Below are 21,234 nucleotides of genomic sequence, written 5' to 3'. Positions count from 1 at the left end.
TGTCTGCTCCCCTCCCCCTTTGCCTAAGTAATTCTTCATGTCAAATGTTGTCTCTCAGAAAGCTTCCCGTCCAACTCCCCAGCACCCTCACCACATTGCTACCTCTGACCCCACCAAAGCTTGCTGCGAACAGTGGTGCTGAGTGTGGGCCGCGCCAAGGGCTCAGTCCAGCTCCACGGTGCGCAGCAGGGCTGCTCACTGGGCCTCACTGGGTTCCTCTTCCTCCTCCTCAGTAACAGCAGAGCATGTGGCAGGAAAAAGACTTCACTGCTCTGATTTGTGGCCAAAGGAAAGGGGAATGTACCTTTCTCTTCTGGCTGGAACCACAATGGCATGGCTGGGACCACAGCTGCCATCTATGTCCGTGGGAGGACCATGGAAATGGAAAGCAGACCCTGCAGAACTCCAGATGGGAGCTGGTCTCGGACGCTGCCACGGACCAGTCCTGCCTCTGCCAGACTACCTCCAACGGGCTCTCTGAACACGGGAGAAATAAACTTTAAGTCATCATTATTTTTAGAATATTTGTGATAATGGAGTTTATTCCACACTGATGTCCTCCCTTACCACTGCCTCCTGTCTTTCTTGTGTGCACAGAGTGATAGAGGGGCTTCAAAGGTAATTCTGACTGCATGGGATTCCCCCCACCATGGGCTGCCCCGAGCTCAGGGCCATGGTTAGAGGACTTCTTCCCAAGTGCCTGGAGGACTGATCCCACCAGGCTCCCTCCCTGACATGGCCCTAGTAAGTGGCCTCCTGGCAGGGACACTATCTATCACATCCGTGTTTCTGGCCCCAGTGCAGGATCGACTCCTGCCTATTTAACACTGAAACTGGTTTTCCTGAAGGAAGCAGAGAATATCTAAAGTAAGTGTTCTGCACCTCAGGAAGATCCAATGAGCCTACACAGGCCAAGTCTGTGCCCATCTTCCAAATCAGTGCTAAGAATCTCTCCCTCCCCAGAGCTCAGTGTTTTATATATGCTTATGGATATTTTTCTGGGAAGATGGTCCAGCACGGTCATCATTCTCAAATGAGAACTGTGACCTCAAAAGAGTTAAGTAATCACTGCAATGGAAGAACTGCTGTTTTTAGTTTTTGTTTTTTTAAAATCATTTTTAAAGCTTAAAACATATTTATTTGCTTTCCACGAAGGTATCTCCTAGACATTTTAAAAAAATATGAGCAACTTCTAGAATGCAATAACAACTTGCTCAACCCCCTCCTATCCTGGAAAGAAAAAAATTCTAACATTTAAATATACTTGTGAATATTTTTCCTACCTAAGCTCTTTTTCAAAAAAACAGGATTGCTAATTGAGAGAAATATTCTAGAAATATTTACAACACAAACAGAAGAAGCTATGCTCAGAGCTGGAGCCTTCTTTTATCATTTAGCTTGAAGGACAAACCCCTCCAGACATGGATATAACCGAACTACTGGCTGGCACTGGGCCCTCTATCAGATGCACTGGCTCGGTGCTGCTACGCCCGGTCTCGGGCTGAGGAGGTGAAGCCCAATCGCATGTGCTGCTCCCCAAGCAACAGTCATGCTACTGCCAGGTCAATAACCAATGAACCTCTTTTGTCTTATTTAAAAAACAGATATAATATGCATTTAATTTCATTCAATAAGTCAATTCCACTTAACTTACCATCTCTTAGAAAACTTAGGAAAAAGCAAACATAAGACATGAAAAATTACATTAAAGATGTGCGACATCCTGGAGAGTCACAAGTACATACATGTTAATTAGTTCTCATTTAAATGCACCGCAAGAAGAAAAATAAAATTACCGTAATTTATTGCTGTATCTATGCTTCTCCAGCAGAGCTAGAATAAGTAGCCACAAAGTGCCACCTTCTGGTTTAAAACTGTGCGACATCTCCTTTATTTCTTTTTAAATGCCATTTTATGGTGGGCGTATAAAGCAACAGCAGCAGTTACAAACTGTTGTCTGAGTAATTCTGAGAGCGCTAAACAGAGATCTGTGTACAGGCTGAATAAGATGGTCAGTTAGTAGCGCACACTGTGTAACTTCAACATCTTCGGTTGGGATTTTCGTGTAAACCTTTAGAGAGATGTGACTCAGAGACCAAAAGTAAAATAGTTTTTCCTTTCACGATTTAGTGAGGTGGTCTGCATTCTCAAAACCGATTTACAAAATACAAGAAATGTTGCGTGTGAGTACTAGGCATAAAATATTTCGTTTTCTTACAGAAGGAGCAGCAGGGGGACAGGGAGCCCAGTGGATGCCCCGTCACCCCCTTTCCCAAAGATGTATACCCCCAAGAATGGCAGTGGAAACCTGGCAGCAAGCCACTCTTACGATTCTTTTTGGTTGTTTTAAAATACAAGCACTCTCTGACATTTCCCTCCCCGGCCTGTGAGCCCCGCCCCGACTTGGCAGGATACAAGCCCACGTCCTCTTCCTTAGTTTTCCCCTTAGAATTATTTACAGGATGCCTACAGATACGGTACAAACTAGTATGAAATTAATGATAGTTTGCATTTTCAGACACGCTCCCGTGGTTAAATAAGCCCACCACGCCGACTCCGAAGACCGGTTCAAAGCTAGGGTGACGCGGAGGCACTTGCATCTGGAACTGCAGAGACAGGCTTCTCGCTGGCTGGGGTGGATCCGCAGACTCTGTCCTCAACAGTGGCGGGGGCCTTGGGAGTGGGGGGTGTCTCATCCACAGCGGGTGCGGAGGCAGCGTCTGCCCTTGCAGCGGTCGTGACAGGGTCGGAGGGTGGGCTGCCGCTGGGTGGGAGGGAGGACAGCAGCTCCCCTGAGCTTGCCGCGGAAGACATCTCTGGAACCAAAGGGAATGACGGGAGGAACTCGGATGGCATGGGGAGAGGTGCAATGCCAGATAAGTTTCGGGGAGGCAAGGAAGGAAGAGGTGGCAAACCTAGGACAAAAATGGCACAGATCACACATCCTCCCAGCACTAAAAAGGCAGCAGTCATCATCACATGACCGTATTTGCATTTCACCAGGGAACTGAAGCCCAGGAAGGGCAACACACATCACAACCCGTGCTTCTCCTCAGGTGGAGGCCAGGACAGAGTTAAACACCCCCTGCCAGACCAGCTGGCCAGGAGGAAAAGTTCCGGGCTTCTAGACTCCAAAACCTCCCTGTGACTCAGCCAGTTCAGAGAAGAGATTTTCCTCACTGAGGACAGACAGAAGCCCACCCAGCAGGCAATGCCGCTACACGGGCGTTGGACGGGGCACTCCCATTCCCACAGCAAGGGACAAGCGAGTCAGAGCGGCCCTCTGGACAGACAGCAGCAAGAGGAGACGGGCCAGCCCTCCCCTGAAGGCGAAGAAGGGAGCGGCTTGTCGGCTTGTCGTGTAGGCTCCCCCTCCCCTGCATTAGCCCCACTGTAAGTACCCAGCCTCTTGCAAGCCCTGTGACTGGCTGGTAACCATTACACTTGGTGGGTTTATTGTGATGATTTCAAAATGCAGAATGAAGGAGTATTACTTCTTTAAGAAAGGCAAGGCAGAAGGTACATGTTCAGAGCAACCCCTGGGCTGGCGAAACCCTCAATGCGCTTAGATTAGAGTCTGTTAATTAGGGAAAAGGGACAGGGCATAAAAGAAAAAAAACAAAGGGAGTGCTAAGATAGGTCAACGTTAGAGTTTACAGTCTTCCTTTGTTTTTTAAACCACTGTGCTGAAAAGCAAATGGGTTCATGAGGACAGATAATGAATACACCCAGAGGGGGGTGGTACAGCAGGCGCCGTTATGATCCAGACAGAAACATGACAACGTACACTCAGTGACATCACCCATGGGCCTAACTACAGAAACTAGAAATTAATAGCCCTGACCTGTGGCCATCGCAAAGTTAAAAGTAACGTGGGTAATCATTAACTAGAAGAGCAGATAAAATCTGAGTGGAAGTGAACATCAGCTAGCTTAACTATTTGTAGCTAAAATCTCAACAGTTTTTATTATAAAAACATCTGTTAATAACAGAGAATATTTATCAAGTAACAACGCAGCCAGCTGAGCAAGGATGAGGGTTTCACAGCCCAAGTCCTGGGCCTGACTACTCAAAACAAGCACCGCTGGTGGCAGCCACCCGCGCCAGGAGAATGGCGGTGAGTTCATTCACCTCCACTGGGGGGACTGTACCCCTTCCACCCAAGCAAGCCAGCTCCGACAGCGCCGCGACACTGTTCTCTATCTCTGCGGCCGGCCCTTACCGGGCTGTCGGGCTGCAAGGAGAGGAAATGGAGGGGAGGCGGCCAAGCAGAGGAGAATCACAAAAATATTCTTCTTCCTCTTCTTTTCTAAGCTTTCTAAGTAAAAAAGATTAATATTTATTTGAAGCAGCTGAAATTTGTAAACTGATCTGCCCATTCTGGAAAAAACTGCAATAGAGGATTTGCTTTCCTGGATAAAAGCTTTTTATTAGAGTCTAGGAAGGCAGGATGGGCAACATACCCGGGTTCACGAGTTCCGGCAAGCTGACGCCTGGCATGACATGCGGTGTGGGGAGGTTGAGGTTGGGGAGGGCAGGCAGGTTAGGCAGTCCTGCTGGTAAAGGCATCAGACCTAGAGAGAAGGCCGAGAACAAAAGGTAAGCCACTTCCTCTGGGGAACACATTCCATCCTTGTGTTCTGAGACAAATACTACCCACGTCCAAGCGAGAACACCAGAAGTCCACTTACTGGGCGGCAGCTCTGTGTCCTCACATTAACAAGAAAAAGAGCAAAACAGCTCACTTCAGCGAACCATCTTTCTGTACCTACGTGACTAGATGGCTAAGTAGGTAAGGGTTAAAACCCATCCGAGTACTTCCAGACCTGAGAGCCAGAACGACGAAGGCCTGAGCGCTGCGGAGAAAGGGCTGACAGGGCTCAGCAAGTGCGGGAGTAAATGCAACTCAACTTCTCTTTGATGGCGGAGGTTTACAGTCCCTCCTCCAGCTTTTTCATTTTTTTTCCCTGAAATAACTTCAGACTTACAGTTGCAAAAGTAGTTTATATAAAGAAACCCCATATATACCTTTCACTCAAATTCCCCGCATGTCAACATTTTACCACACTTCTTCACCAATGTGTGTGTGTACATGTTTGGTTAATGGCTTAGTACGTCTGTGTAATGGCAGCCTTAGTCTTACAATTAAAGGTTCTCACAATTCAAGTATATTCGATCCCTGAAATAATATTTGATTGTTATCTAATGGATAAAGACACGTGGTCTTTACTAGGAATAGTAAGAAAAATGAACAAAAGTCTAACGGAATGTTAGAGCTTCTGAAGACCTGGAACGCTCTCTTTCAGGACACAACATCTAGTCACAGAAACAACTCCTAGAAAGCCCTAGTTCGGGAAGCCCTGAAGGACACACTTGTACACACTGCTTCTCCCTGCCTCAGCTGCATCTGAGGGGTAGCTGGCTGACGGTAAGGAGCCAGAGGTTCAGCAGCTAACAGCCGGTAACTGACAGCTGTTGCCATCTGCTCTCATTGATCACAAAGTTACAGCAAAGATACAAGGAGATGAACAGACATAAAAAGTCACCACAAAGGGGTAAGATTATTTTCATTGTTTTTTTTTAAGATGCACAATATTAGTCATGCTATTATTACTACACCCATCCCTCGTCTCCTGCTGCTTACCTGGTAATGTAGTAGCTGGGTTCATTGGTGGCACAGAAGTGAGGGACTGGTTTACTTGTGGTGGCAATAATGGTACTGTTGGGACACCTGAAACAAAACCACGACCTTTAAAACAATTTCTAACGAATTCAGTTGACAAAGAACGGACAGACTTTATTAGAACAGTCTTCTGCCCCCTCCTTCCTCACCACGGGAAGGCCTTAATTTCAGTCCTGGTTTCCAGCTGCTTCAGCGTCTGCCTTGGCTGGTCTACATACTCTGCCTGTGGCCTTTAACAAAGACTGTAGCAGAGTCTGGCCTAACGGGGTAGGAGGCTCTGCAAACCCACCCCAGTAAGTTTTCTGGACAAGAGTTTTACATCTGACCTAAGCAGAGCTAGATTAGAAAACTGTTTTAGAAGTTCAGAAATGCGATTCAAGGGGCGCCTGGGTGGCTTAGTCATTAAGTGTTGGCCTTCGGCTCAGGTCATGATCCCAGAGTTCTGGGACCGAGCCCCACATCAGGCTCCCCGCTCAGCGGGAAGCCTGGTTCTCCCTCTCCCTCCCCCTGCTTGTGTTCCCTCTCTCGCTGCCTCTTTGTCAAATAAATAAATAAAAATCTTAAAAAAAAAAGAAAGAAAGAAATGCAACTCAAGGATTCTAGTCAATGTCTATTAGGCTCCTGAACTACACACCACATAAACCTAGGGCTGCTGGGGGTTAAGGGGGCATGTGCCCTGTGAGTCCATGAATGCTGGTCTGTGAAAGGGGAGAGCGATGCAAATGGCCTGAAAGAGACAATACGTGGGCCTCCAGAGATGGAGAGAATGACCTGGCTTCCTGAATTTCCATTTCCTTTTGACAGGAAACGGACAGGTTCCTGACTCTCCTTTGAAGCCTTTTTACTGATGCTAGCTTGAGGAGGTTATGTTCTTCAAATGCAAGTAACTCAGGATACTACACAATAAAGGGTATCTATTAATGTCTACCACCTACTCATGCGAGAGGTTTTGCTGTCCAAATAATAGTAACGATGTATCTACATGGATTCCAGATTGTCTTTTAGAAAACTGCTTAAATATGGTAGCAGGGATGAGTTGTGCCTAAAAACAAGAAGCAACCCTTTTCAGATAGTTATTTATTTTTTTCATGTATTTACTTTTCTGCAGAAATTGGAGGCATGTAAAAGTAGGAGTCTTTGCTTTCATCAGATTCTCAAAGAAGTTGGGTAACTGTTACGTTCATTCAATCGAGGTTTTTGGGGACACCTACTATATGCTGGACGCTGTTCTAGGCATGGATGCACTCTACAGCATAAAGAAATTGCAAATCACTACCTGGAGGACATATTCTAATGAGGGGCAAGAAAAGGGAGACTGATACTGAACAAGTAAAATACACAGCCTGTAGAATGGTGTGAGTTCTCTGCAGAAAAATCAAGCAGCGGAGGGGACAGGAAACATAAAGGAGTGTATCAAAAAGGTCATACCGATTAATGTCATTTCAAAAGGATATATCCACTTTCTAAAATTTTATAATCCCCAAATTTTCAAATCCATATATAAATATTTTTTAAGATACTTTTAACGTTTCTACAGTTACTAACTGGGCCACTCTGCAGCAATTTATGAAAAACAAAGACAGGTAAGAAAAAAACAGTGGGTTCTCACATGTCATGTTGCTGCAATATTCAATTTTTAAATTGATTTTCTCAAAGTGAAAGTGTTGATTTCAGTCTCTTCTGAGCAACTGATTTACATTTCTGTCTTTTAATATTCAAGAAGCCATTTCTCTACAGTATAACAAGGCCAGGGATCTCAGTGCATGTGCTCATAAGACAAGTATAACTATAATGTAATGAGGGAAGATTTAAAATGTCAAAAAGAAACTGAGATTTGAAGAGAGATGTCAGCTATCTCAAAATCAGAAGAGCTCTGATATGGCACTGGAACACTTACTCTAAAATAGGAAAGAGTTATGTAGACACAGAACGGTCTGCTGCCGTGGGCGTTACACCAGCCCACCTGTACTAAGTCTATTCAGGAATAAACTAGAAGACCATCTGATGGAATCCAAGAAAAATATCACAATATAAAAAAGGATTCCAACACTACTCATATGAAACGGACTTTAAATTCCCTCCCAACTGTATCTATGACTTAATATTGATGACATTAGTATTTCATCTAGGAAACGTTCTAAACCTGGATTGTGGTGATGACTGCGCAACTCCATAAATTTACTAGAAATCATGGAGTTGTATACATTCAGTACTTAATTTTATGGTATGCAAATTATATTTCAAAAATACCAGGAAAAACACAGCAAAGAGCAAGGGGTAGAGAAGCAGGTCACCATAGTGCAAACTAGTGAGGCTGGGTGGGGGTGAGAGGGTTCATAATACCATGCCGTCTACTTTAGGCTATGTTTGAAATTTTTAATTCTAAAAAAACTAAAATTTTAAATTTGATCTAGAAAAACACACCTTTGGGAATGAAAATTAAGACTCTGAAAAGGGCTGGGATTTGAACCGAGGGGACCAAGTGCAAAAATCATACTGTTGACCTTAACTGCATCTTGGTGAATGCATCTATTTTAAATTCATTCCAGGACAAAGTGGAATGTGAACATAAATATTAAAAGGAGCTCAAGAATAAAAGGTATTAATGAAATAAAGCTAAACTATGTCAGTATTTTTCTTACACTTACTGAACATTTATTGAGTAATTATATACTCTTGGTATATTATGAAGGAACAAAACCAGAAAACACGTGGTTTTTAAAAAGGCAATGGAAAAATGAACTCTACCAACATACAAAGTTAAGATCTATATCATGTGACCCAGCAATCCCAGGCCTAAGAATATAATCAAGAAAAATGAAGACACAGTTTCATGCAAAACAATCTTGTTCGCAAATGTTTGTAGCAGCATTATTCATAAAAGCCAAAAAGTAGAAACCACCTAAATGTCCCACAACTGATAAATGGATAAATAAAATGGGTAAATAAAATGTCCATATGATGGAACATTACTTAGCCAAGAAAGGAAGTACTAGTATATGCTACCACATGAATGAACCTTGAAAACATTCTAAGTGAAAAAAGTCAGTCACAGACACCATGCATGTTGCATGGAATGTCTAGATTAGGCAAATCCACAGAAAAAGAAAGATTAGGAATGGTCTAGGCCTGAGGGGTTGGGGAAAAACAGTGAGTGACTGTAGGGCAAGGGTTTCTTTTGGGGTAATCCAGTGTTCTGAAACTGACCAACACCACGGCTGCACAACTACGCAAATACACGGAAAAAAATCCCACTGAATTATATATTTTAAATGGGTGACTTGTATGGTATGTGAATTATGTATCGATAAAGCTGTTGGAAAAAAACCAGAACAAAAAAGGACAGTACTCGTTAGAACAAGAAATAAGAAAAGGGAGGAAGACATGCACGTGTCCCCTGAGCAAGACCGAACCCCTAGGAAGAGAATGATGTCCGGCTCACTTCTGTATCTGCAGTGTTTACTACCTAGGGGATACTGCAAACAGTTGTTGAGAAAATAGAGCAATTAAACAGAATTTAAAGGTGGAGTTCTGACTCTACAATATGTCCAAGCTGAATGAAGCCTAGACTCTAAAATACACCGAGAAGAGGTTTAAATGCAGAGCATATGAACAGTTTTCAAAGTACACTGGCATTAGTTTTTAAAATTCTATAGCTTGAGAAAGAGAAATCTGTATCATATAAAACAAAGTAGGTTGAAGAGAGTAGAGTTTTCTGCACACCTGTACTGAGAACATTACTGACAGCTGGTGCAGTTGAGCTAATAGAAAGTCCAGACAGACCCTGTTCAATTTCTGTAGCTCCTGGTGGTGACAAAGATGGGGGATTAACTGAGGACAGCTGGACCTGCCAAAAAGGAAAGAAAGAAAAAATTACTCAAGTTTACTTGAAAGAACATACAGCTATTGCCTCTCACTGGTCCTACAGATACCTTCTTTAAAAAAGTTTTTATTTAAATTCCAGTTAGTTAACATACAATATGAAATTAGTTTCAGTTGTACAAAATAGTGATTTAACACTTGCATACATCACCCGGTGCTCATCACAAGTGTCCTCCTTAAATCCCATCACCTATTTCACCCACCCCCCCACCCACGTCCCCTCTGGTCACCATCTGTTTGTTCTCTATAGTTAAGGGTCCGTTTCTTGGATTGCCTCTTTCTCTCTCTCTTTTTGTTTGCTCCTTTGTTTTATTTTTTTAACAGATACCGTTTTTGATCATATTAGCTGTCAAAAGTTTTCATCTGGCACTTCTGCCTTCAGACACCCCTTCCTATTTCTGTTACATGTCAGGGACCACGCGCTGTAAACATTTCCCTATCCTGTTGCTTCCAGTCTCTTGCCACGTGGCATCTCCCCCATTACACACACTGTTCTAGGAGGAGACTCTACCTTTCCTCCTTTGTAGCTGTCCCCAAATCATTTTATTCCGCCTTTCCTCTTCTCTGAGTTCTTAGCCAGTTTTTAACTTTCATTGTTCATGGAAGAAATCAGCTCGAAGTCTTCATAATATGATAGAGTCCTTAGACATTTCTCAAGATGTCTAACCTTGTCAGTCCATCTTATCTTTACTCATCAGTGAGTGAAGGTGGCAGCCAGACCTCAACCTTCCGGGGTCGCGGAGGGATAAGTAAGTCTACATGGATTCTATGGCTGGGTGGTTTCACCTCTGGAAACTCCAACTTCTGCTGGCTCCAGTGCCCTCTGGCCATTCCAACACAACCTGTATTCTGGCCCTTTTCCCTAGCTGCCATTTCACCCTCTGGTCTTCTCAGACTGCCGAGAGAGGCTTATCTGGGGCAGAAACCACTGATGAGGAGCAGCCGACATGGCGTTAAGAATCTAAACATGTAATGACATGGGCTCTGGCCATCGGCCAATGGCAGCGGTGGACAGTGCGGAAATATTCCACTTCTCTAGCTCCTCTTCACTTTCTCTAGAATTGGGGATGGCCAAACTGTGTACCATAAAATGACAGTGGTGGCAGCCCTTCCAACTGTAACATTTTCTTTCTGAATGTTTGGTTTTTACTTATTCACGCAGACAAGAGTTAACTGTCCCGTGAGGCTTGCACAGAAAACCTGGTAAAAGCCTATAAGCCTGTGCAAACATCTTATTCCTTAAAAAGCCTCACTTTGATCCTGTAGCAGTTCCCACGTAGCATCTTGCTCTGCTTTCCCAGTGCAGTTTCTGGAAATAGTAAGCACCAGCTCTCATCATCACCTTGTCACCCACTGCTTACCCTCTGTCCCGTGACCGGAACCTGCACCCCGCCAGTCTCTGAAATGCTCTGGCCCAGCACACGTGCTTCTCACTCCCCCACCTGCCTTCTCAGTACCTCACAGTCGACATGCCCTTCTTCTTGAAGCTCTGTCTTCCCTTTGGACTGCTTCTGTGCTCCCTTTGCTGGATCCCCTTTCTGCCCATCCATTTAAATATTAGGAATGTTCAAGATTCCAGTCTCAGTCCTCTGACCCACTAAGGCCCAATCCTTGAAAATTTTTATAACTGTTGATTAGGTTAAATTACCTTCCCTTTGCTGATGATTCCCAAATCTGTATCTCTAGCCTTATCCTTGTTCCTGAAATCCAGGCCCATCGGCTACTCATCTGGATATCCTACAGGAACTTCAAATTCATCACGGTCAACACTCAACTCATCACCTGCCCTGTCTCCACGAGTGCTACCACCACACACACTGACACGTGATTTGTTTTACTGGAAACCGTATGATGTCATCGGTAGTAAAGTTATCTTACCTCTGTAAACCCATCTTTAAGAGGAGTAATAGGTGTACCAGTCATCTGTCCGGGAAGAGAAATTTTCTTCCCTTCTTCAAATGGACGTGTTGGTATTCGATGCAAATAACCATATCCAATGCCACATCCTAGGCTACGAAAATATTTTTTTCTTAAAGTTATTATCATCAATCACAGCTTGCATTTCTCTGAGGTTTTGAAATACAAAACCAATTTCCATTCTTTTAAATAATGTCATCCTATCAGAGGTCTCTTCTGACCACCCTTTATAAAACAGCGCCCGGACCTCCACCACAGACACTATCCTTTATTTTTCTTCAAGCATTTATCAGCATCTACCACACTGCACATTTATTTATTTTCTGTCTCCCCCAATAAAATGTTAAGGTCCTTGAGGGCAGAGACCTCATTTTGTTTACTGCCATAATAGTTCCTGGCACTTGGCAGACACTTAATAATTATTAGCTGAACGAGTGACATATGGCCTTTCCACTGAAGAACTCCACGCACTTCTGTACGATGATGTCATTTACACAGCCCCAAGTTCTATTTCAGAACCTGACACAAATCAATCCAAGTTAATCCAGATTCCTTCTACTTCATCCTCCCACTGCCACCAGAGGCATCTTTTTAATAAGACATAATCACACTGCTTCTTTTCATAGTCTGCCGGCCTCCCAATATTTCTTTTTCCTTCTTCCCTTTAGAGAATTACTTCTCCACGTTGTGCACAGTGCTGGTGGGACTGTCCATCAAGAGGCCTTGTCCAAACCAAGGAATGGCTCATAACCCAAACCAGGCCAATCCACCTCTCTTGCCCATGGCTGCAAATCTTGGGAGTGACAGAAAAAAAACAGAAATGGCTTCATCCCTTCAGTAGAATACTAATAAAAACTGCTAATTTCCTTCCTCTCCAACTCCCTAATGGTGTTAAGTCCTGTCTTTCCCATGTCTGATTCTTTAGCTGTTTCTCTGATTATAGGAGCAACTCCACAGCAATAAATTCATGTTTGCTTATGACAGCAACAGTTGGTTTCTACTGCTTGGAACCAGCGACCGCCCCCACGGGTCCAGTGTTTCACAGTCCCACTGCCCAAGGTGTACCCAAATTTCGACCATGGTAAGGCCCTTCACAATGATTCCACCTTGGGTTTCCATCGTGATTGCTTTTATCTCCCAAACTACTTGATATTTTCTGAGAAGGCCACGCACAGTTATCTCTGTGCCTCTCTCCTGACAAGGCATCTATTATTTCTGTGGATACTACCACCACCAAAAGCTGGGAGAGCAAGCAGTGGCCAACTCCAGCTCTTTCTAATCCAAATCTGATTTTACAATGATGCTTCGTATTACAAAATTACTTATTCCTTGGCTTACTTTTCGTCCCTTGTACCATCAAATCTGCAATCCTCACTGAACTAGATCTCAGACTTAGGGGAAAAAAGTAAGATTAAATCATTTAAACTGATCAATGATAGCCTTTCAGAGGTAGGGGCATTTTAAAACAAGTTTCTTATTAGAATTAGTGATGTTCTTTGCAGCTGAACTTCACCATTAGCAGAATCTCTTCCTTGCACTTCGATTCTGTGTTTACCAAGTACTCTTGTGATACTAATCTGACCTGAGTATTCTTCTATCTGGAGAGGGGAAATGTTTCTATTATAAACTAAAAATTTGCAATTCTAATAAATACAGCAGCTTCTCTACAAATTTAGTTTATATGAGGCAGTCCTTCTGAAATGAGTCAATTCTGAATGCCCTGAGAAGATCATATTTCTGCGTGTTTACAAACCTGGACAATAACTTGACCAAGAATTGCCCCACACAGGGGCTCCTTGGTGGCTCAGTCGTTAAGCGTCTGCCTTCGGCTCAGGTCATGATCCCAGGGTCATGGGATCGAGCCCCTCATTGGGCTCCCTGCTTGGCGGGAAGCCTGCTTCTCCCTCTCCCACTTCCCTTGCTTGTGTTCCCTCTCTCGCTGTCCCTCTGTCAAATAAATTAATAAAATCTTCAAAAAAAAAAAAAAGAACTGCCCAGACAGTCCAGATTCTAAGGTGATACCTCTATTTTCTCAAATTGCAGCAAGCTAGCATTCTGGTTGCAATATATAGTCAGCTATAGAATCTCAGGCAGCATAGGGAAAGATATTATGAACACATAGGGTCTTTCTCTGCCTGCCTCAACTAAGTCATCCTCTTCCCAGCAAATGTTGGAACTTTTACAAAATATTTAGAAAAGTTTCCAAATCCTAGGCTTTCCTGTAATTATGGCTTATGCTCAAGAATTCCTCAATTAAACAAGGCTTTCAAAATAATGAAAAACTCGTACAATTTAAACAACAGCTGAAAGACCTAAAGAAGCAAAGTTAAGTCTGCATGCTTTACTTTGGCTTTTTGAAATTAGGGAATTGACTTGAACAATCCTGGAAAACTGATTCTCTACAGTTTGTTCTCTACTTGGCTTGATAATCTCTCTAAGTTGCCTTTTTTTTTTTTTTAGATTTTATTTGTCAGAGAGACAGAGAGCACAAGCAGGGGAAGTGGCAGGCAGAGGGAGAAGCAGGCTCCACACTGAGCAAGGAGCGTGATGCAGGGCTCAATCCCAGGACCCCGGGATCATGACCCAAGCTGAAGGCAGACACAACCGACTGAGCCACCCCAGGCACCCCTCTAAAGTTGCTTTTTACTGTTGTTGCAATTTTGTCTAACTTTTGGTTGAAATCAGTCTGTCCATTTTTGAAAGCCAACAGTTTCCACAAAATGCTAAGAAATTTCCCCAACAGCTAGAGAAAGTTACACTTGTATTGTCCCACTGTTGGGGAAGGGAACTGGGAAAATAAAACTGAAAACTATTTTATTAAAATAACAAAATCAAACAAGGCTGTTTGCTCTTAGATCATTAAAGGACTACACACACACACACACACACACACACACGCACACACACACACACACCCCATACTACCTAAATATGGGCTTCAAAAAAATGGATTACTGGTTTCAATATTCCAGGTTAGCTCTTCCCTTTTCACAAGAGAAGTCTTATAATAAATAACTTGTTTCAAAATAAAAGCAATGATGTTTACAATGTTTACTGGTAAGTTTAAGCAATCATAACAGTCTAAAAAATGACCTTACCTGCCTTCTCCACCCCATGCAGAATTTGGTGTAATAATCACTTCTCGACAGTTATCAGTGTCTGTATTATACACATAGAGTTTCAATGGTTTTGCTTCATGTGTTTCAATAAGGCTGAACAGATCTTCAGACTGCAAAAGCATCATAGGAGGAAAACATTTTCATATTACTGGACTTAAGAACAGTGGGTTTCAAACCTGGCTAATATCAGAATCACCTGGAAAACCTGTTAATTAGTACAAACTGTAGGCCCTGCTGCTAGACATAAAATTCATTCCTTAAAACCAATACTCCAAACAAGATTTCAAATATTTTACCCATCTACTACGTGCAATGCTTTCTCTCTAGTTCCCTAAGACCTAGTCAGCAATTTTAGCAAAACTCTTCTACACCCAAATTCTATATATTCTGCTTTTACTCTTCATTATCTTCTTTTAAACATTTATTTCTTCATTTGAGAGAGAGCACGAGTGAGCGTGCACAGGGAGTGGGAGTGCGAGAGAATCTCAAGCAGACTCCCCATGGAGCCTGACACAGGGCTCAATCTCATGACCTGAACCAACATCAAGACTCGGACGTTCAATGGAAATGAGCCACCCAGGTGCCCCTACTCTTCATTATTAAGACCTGGTTATCTGGGTCTCTCATTTTTCTCTCGTTTTCGATTTAGCAATATATACTTCCACTAGCTAACAGACAAGGAAAAGGATCTAATATAGCTGAGCCAATTTTGTTCCCTTAAAAGGGGGAAGAGAAAATGAAATCAATAACCAAAATGAGCATCTGATTTAGTCTAGAGGTATATGAGACTGGTTTATTTTTCAAGATTCATTCGAGAGAGAGTGAGCGTGCTGTACGCACATGCACGCACAAGAGTGGGAGGAGTGGCAGAGGGAGAGAATCTTCAAGCAGACTCCCCACTGAGCACAGGGACCCCCTGGGGCGCCATCCCACCAACCTGAGATCGTGACCTGAGCCAAAATCAAGAGCTGTACGCTCAACTGACCAAGCCACCCAGCTGCTCCTGTGGGAGATTTCTGTAGCTCATACACCAAATCTGTGCCGTTGCCATGCGGTATGGATTCTTCCTTACAGCTCCACCTTATAAGCCACCTCCCAGATGTTCTGTTTAACACCCTGATGCGTCAGTTATCTTGATTACAAACACCTAAATCTCAACTCTAAATGTAAACTATGTAAATATACTTCTGAACTTAAACATGAATGAGAAAATGTTATAACTTTCATTATTAATAAACACACCAATTACCTCATTCATGACTGTGTCTGCTCCAATGATATAATCACTGTGAGGTCTAAGACCTGCCAGTGCCGCAGGAGAATTTGATTCTACTTCCTAGAATAACACAAAAACACACCCCAAAATTAATGTATATAAAATAATCTTCCAAATTTTACAGTTCATAGTCCTTAATTTTAGTGATTTAAAAAAACCCTTGTATTTCTATCTTGTTAGACATGTATCAGAAACTATAGAATATATATTTAAATCGCAAGCATAAAAATCACATATTTAATAAAAATTTAAAATATTTATTATTTTAGCTATCTGTAGCTATCTGCTTTGACATTTCTCCTTCTAATGGATGAATCACTAGAACAATAGTTCTTAGGCATCTATCTTTGCTTCTCTTCCTAAACTTTTAAAATCTATTAACCCACAGCAATGAATTCTAATTTTCAGAAACTAAAAATAGCCTAATAACACCTTTACAATCCAACTAAGATGAAGACAGCATCCTTCTACATCGTTTCAAAACCTATAAGTAACAGCTCACAGTTAATACCTACCAATACATGCCAAACGTTTTCATTTGCCCCATCAAAGCTGCAGAAACGAATGCTCACTCCCAGCAAGCCCTGGCCGCCCCACATGTTGCTGGGTGTGACGGATGTCTCTCGCAGCTCCAGTGTTTTACTACTGTAGATCAGCATTTTTACAGGCTTTTCAACATTTGCTTTCAGTAGATCCTTAAGAGTGTCATTGTCTTTATTCTGTGAACACACAGAAATCATTTTTCTTAATAAATAAAAAATTAATGTTAATTATCTTAGCTTAAGCATCCTATGGCCCTACGAGAGTAATATTAATAATTAACATAAATGAAACATCCAACAGGTAAAGCTGTCATTTACATTCAAATGTTCCTTGAAGTGAAAGAATGTTGAATATTAAGAACAACTCTTACGTTTCCAACTTCAGACTTTTTTCTAAAAGCTGACTATGGATTATGGATTTTGCAACCCTACATTACTTGAAGTGCTCTAGGGCTTTAATGTTAAAAAACCAAAATACTCCACAAGAAGTCACATTATTAACACAGTTGGTATGACTTTGATTTTAAAATCTAGAACATTTGCTGAGGTTGTGGTTTAATTCTGGTCAGCACTCCTAAATATACATCTTATTTATTTATTAGGAACTGGCAGGAAAGAAAAACGGAAGCAGCATATTAAATATTTCATTACATAAATGAATAAAGGCCATTATGTAGAAGATGCTGATAAATAATAAACAAAAACTTAAAACTGCTGTGAGAAAAAAAAACCAAACAGCCATTGTCATAAGAATTTCCTTTGCTGAAATTATAATTTTTTTCCTTCAAGACTTTACTATAAGTAAACTGAAAGCAACTTACACAAGGCGGTTTTAATTCTGTACTTTTGGGACTTACCTATCTAGTTCTAAAAACATTGTTTATGTATCATGAAATTTAGCTCCAAGCAAACTGATGTTATTTGAGAATGAGTCTTTACTAATCCAAATGTACAAAGGTCTGAAATCATTGAAAAGGCAAACTTCTTCATCTTATTTCTGCTTAAAAAAATTATTCAACATATAAAAGTCTCTTAATAAAAACACTGGGAGCTATTTTATTCTCCTGAGATTATCACTGAAGTATAGTATTCTGTATTTGACATTTTCATGTTTCCTAACATAATTTTTATAAACTGGTATCATACTCCATATAATGTTTATAACTATTGAATAAACACCCACCCCAAATAATCTGAAAAATTATATTTTCAAAAGATTACAAAATATTAGTTGAAACTACAAACAGCTTAAACTTACTAATCTTGAACCATTAATAGAGACAATAAAATCAAAGAATGGCTCCAGTCCAGCTCTATGTCCTGGGGAATTTTCTTGAACCTATAAAAACAAAAGTGCCAAAAATGTAAAATACAAAGCTTAATTAAAAACTGTAAGCTAAATTTTAATATCTATCTATTTTCAGTAAAAATACACTAATTTCACTGCTGAGGAAATACAGGTAAAACACACAAGTCCTCTCATTTCTCTTCATCTCTCCCAGATAATGCCCTTGCAGCTCCCTAAATTCTATCCATTCTTTAAATTCATCCCATATATGAAGTTCTTTCTCTATGCTTCTGTTTCACACCACCTACTTTTAGGGGGCGGGGGCAACTTTCCCAGGATATAGCACATAACGTAACACACAGTCATCACAACTGAGTGACAAATTCAAATTAATTTAGCAAGCATTTATTCCACAACTACTATTAGTAAGGCACCATTCAACTACAAAACTAATAGGAACATAGCTGTTGATGTCAAGATAGTCATAATCTGTTAAGGAACAGATAAGAAGAGGAAGGGAAGACAGAGGACACACAGCCCTCTAATAACTGTAATACAAGACCAACGAGTTTAAGGGCTATAATGGACGTACAAAGTTCTAAGGAGAAAATTAATTCTGACTGAAGAAGCTTCACAGAAAAAAAAAAAAGATATCTGAACTGTGCTTTAAGTCAAGGGTTTTAAAGGTGAGGATGGATAAGGGGCTACGAAAGGACACTGAAAGCTGAAATAATGAGTATAATAGTATATTATTATAATATAGTATAGCTAGACAACAGGATTGTGTAGGATAGAAATAAAGAATTACATATTTTGAAAATCAAAAAATCTACAATCCAGGGGATCTTTAAACTCAAGTGTGGATGGCTTCAGAGAACACTGCAGCTCCTGAAGTTATACACAACACTTCATATGAATCAGCAGTTTTCTGGGTATAAAGATCCACAGCTTTCATTAGATTCTCAGAGGGTTTCTCCAAATAAAGTGCTAAAACCACAGATTTTGTGTAGTTCTTTTATTTACAGGGGAAGAAACCATCCCATGACTTACCTATGGTCCTGCTGGCTCATGGGAGAGGTTAAACTCATAAGTGTATCTTACAACTATTAGTCCAGTAAGAAGGCTGGAAAGAAAACATGGAGCCAGACTTACAGGGGACTTTAAATAGAAGATTAAAATTACTTAGACTCTCAACAACGCAAATGTCTGGCATCCTAAATTTGAAATAAACTAAAATTAACTATTAAATTTTCTAAATTTACAGTAATAAAAACATTAGGATCTATTAAGAGTAGTAATATGACAGAACAGCAAAAAGTTTATACAATACACTCTGCATTTCCTCTAAAATATTTTCACCTTTTAGGGACTTTTTAATTCTAACTGACGTTATTTTATACTGTCAAAACTATCCTATGAAAATGAGGTTTGCCTTGACACTTGCAGGCTGCTGATCTATAACAGTCCTAACAGTTTTAATAGTCCATTCTGAAGTTATGCAAATGATACACACATTCATCTGTACATAAATCTGTAGCTATCTACACAGTAACAAATCATTTTAATGCTTTCAAAACGGAACCCAGATTGTTCCCAGAATCTGTCCCTCTAATACCAGACTTCTTGGACTAATGATACTTGATCTTGGATTAATAATACATTTATTACTTCTTGGACTAATGCTACCTTTTATTTATTTAAAACCAGATTATATGGTCATTGCTTCTGAAGGAGTAAAACTAGGTCTTCTTCATTTGTCACAGTAAGAAATAGTTGTCCATTATAAAGATGGTTCAAAGCTCAACTTACTATAACTGTTTCATCTTGCTTTACACAAATTTTCCTGCGAATTTGGGACTACATCACCTTTGTAAATTAAAGTTAAACATCGAAGAGATTTATTATTTACAAGTGTTGGCTCTAATGAAAGTAATCAGCACACACTTCATTTCTTTATACTCAGTCTTCTTAAATGGGGGATATTTTATATTCTACATATTACCAAGCAAAACGTCTAGAACTCAAAGTGGCAGACAGATTTCTCCTCAAAAGGCAACTCTGAAAGGCAAACGGTAGCTGTCTGGAGCTATTATGAGAAGAAAAGTGAGGTCAAGTCACCACTCGCTAGGGAAGAGTCATGATCTACTAGGTGTGAAATGACTATTAGGTGCCTAGCAATTAGGTGTGATATGCCTTGGGTGTGAAAAGAGGATAATTACCATAGACCCATGGAGCCCCCTCACCGTGGAGTTTCTCATTTAGTAAGGTCCTTATCTAATCATCTAATTCTCTCAATATTTCCAAATGACCATTTTCTCTAGAAACCAACCAGTCCATTGATCAGTTTCAGAATTCTCCACTGAGGCTGCGAAGAGTTTATCTCTTAGTTAAAAAAGGCCAAAGACAGTACTTTTGTAATGTTATCACCAACTCAGAAAGTTGATCTCACACACCAATGCTTATCATGCCCCCCTCCAAGTATAAAGTTTTACTACTATTTGTCTGAAATGGAAAGTTTCCAGTACCATTGGAAGTATTCTTCCCCATAACTCAAAAGAGATTCAATAGCCAAATAGGAATTCTAAAATAAAAAAGTAAGCTTAAATAATCCTTTCTCTATTTTTCTATTTGCATTTGCTACAAACATTGATCTCCGCTATTGGACCTTGAAATTAATTTCTTTCCTAAATTATTTACATCATTAGTACCAGCATTTTTCTGGCAACTGGGTATCTTAATTACTAATAGAAAGCCAGCAGAGGAAGCCCTAGAAAATGCTCTCTTTGACCCTAATATACATAAAGGAAATTTCCTACATTTCATAGCATGGAAAATAAGACCTACAACACAGCAAATTAAACACCCACACAGGTAAGTTTCTCTGGCAATATTATCCACTGACAAGAATCTCTTAGGCACCTAATCTTTCAAGCATCATATTATTACTTCAATTCTTTCTGTCCACTTTAAGATCTCTCAATTGTTGATTCATTGCCAGCTTCCTTCAAACCACCTTAAACAAAAACCCATCTATCTATCTACAAACCTACCTGGTTCTACAGGTCATTAGCATTTATTATTGGGCCAAATATTACAGCAATTTAAGATGAATAGGTTAAACTGGAAAGTTTAATAGTTAAGATTTTACAAGATTTTGAAAAAATGCACAATGAAAAGATAATAGAATTCCAGAGCCAGACTGATTTGGTTTTGAGGCATGATTTTACCTACTTACTAGCTGTGTGAGCTTGGGAAAGTGTATTTATATTTCTGGGCCTCAGTTTTTTCATTTGCAAGTAAAAGATAATGTCATCTACTTCACAAGAATACTGTAGAGATTGAATGAGATTACGAAACGCTGAGCTAAGACTCTGATATATGATAGGAGTCTTACAAACCTTTTTTTTTTTTTTTAATGGTGTACCTGGCATGTTTGATGCTTGGAAGAAATCTTTTTTTTTTTTTAAGTTTATTTATTATATTTAAGTAATCTCTACACCAACGTGGGGCTGGAACTCACAACACCA

At 40.7% G+C, this 21,234-nt stretch overlaps 1 protein-coding gene across 1 annotated transcript in view; it reads right to left on the bottom strand.

The window, feature by feature from the left end:
* Window positions 1–1,861: 1,861 nt before the first annotated feature.
* GORASP2 (golgi reassembly stacking protein 2) overlaps window positions 1,862–21,234 on the bottom strand; it is a 35,604-nt gene continuing 16,231 nt past the window's right edge. The window contains exons 2-10 of the mRNA XM_045780006.2: window positions 17,678–17,758; window positions 16,393–16,596; window positions 15,851–15,937; window positions 14,581–14,711; window positions 11,444–11,576; window positions 9,407–9,530; window positions 5,645–5,731; window positions 4,464–4,574; window positions 1,862–2,915 (exon numbers count right to left, since the gene is read on the bottom strand). Coding sequence (XP_045635962.2) covers window positions 2,575–2,915; window positions 4,464–4,574; window positions 5,645–5,731; window positions 9,407–9,530; window positions 11,444–11,576; window positions 14,581–14,711; window positions 15,851–15,937; window positions 16,393–16,596; window positions 17,678–17,758 — 1,299 coding nt within the window. The 3' untranslated portion in view covers window positions 1,862–2,574. The remainder of the gene's footprint in view (window positions 2,916–4,463; window positions 4,575–5,644; window positions 5,732–9,406; window positions 9,531–11,443; window positions 11,577–14,580; window positions 14,712–15,850; window positions 15,938–16,392; window positions 16,597–17,677; window positions 17,759–21,234) is intronic.

Source organism: Ursus americanus, chromosome 1, assembly GCF_024610735.1.
Source record: "Ursus americanus isolate L20-20 chromosome 1, mUrsAme1.1.p, whole genome shotgun sequence".
Classification (NCBI taxonomy): Eukaryota; Metazoa; Chordata; class Mammalia; order Carnivora; family Ursidae; genus Ursus; species Ursus americanus.
The sequence above is the reverse complement of the archived record's forward strand: the minus strand, read 5'-3'. Positions and strand labels throughout refer to the sequence as shown.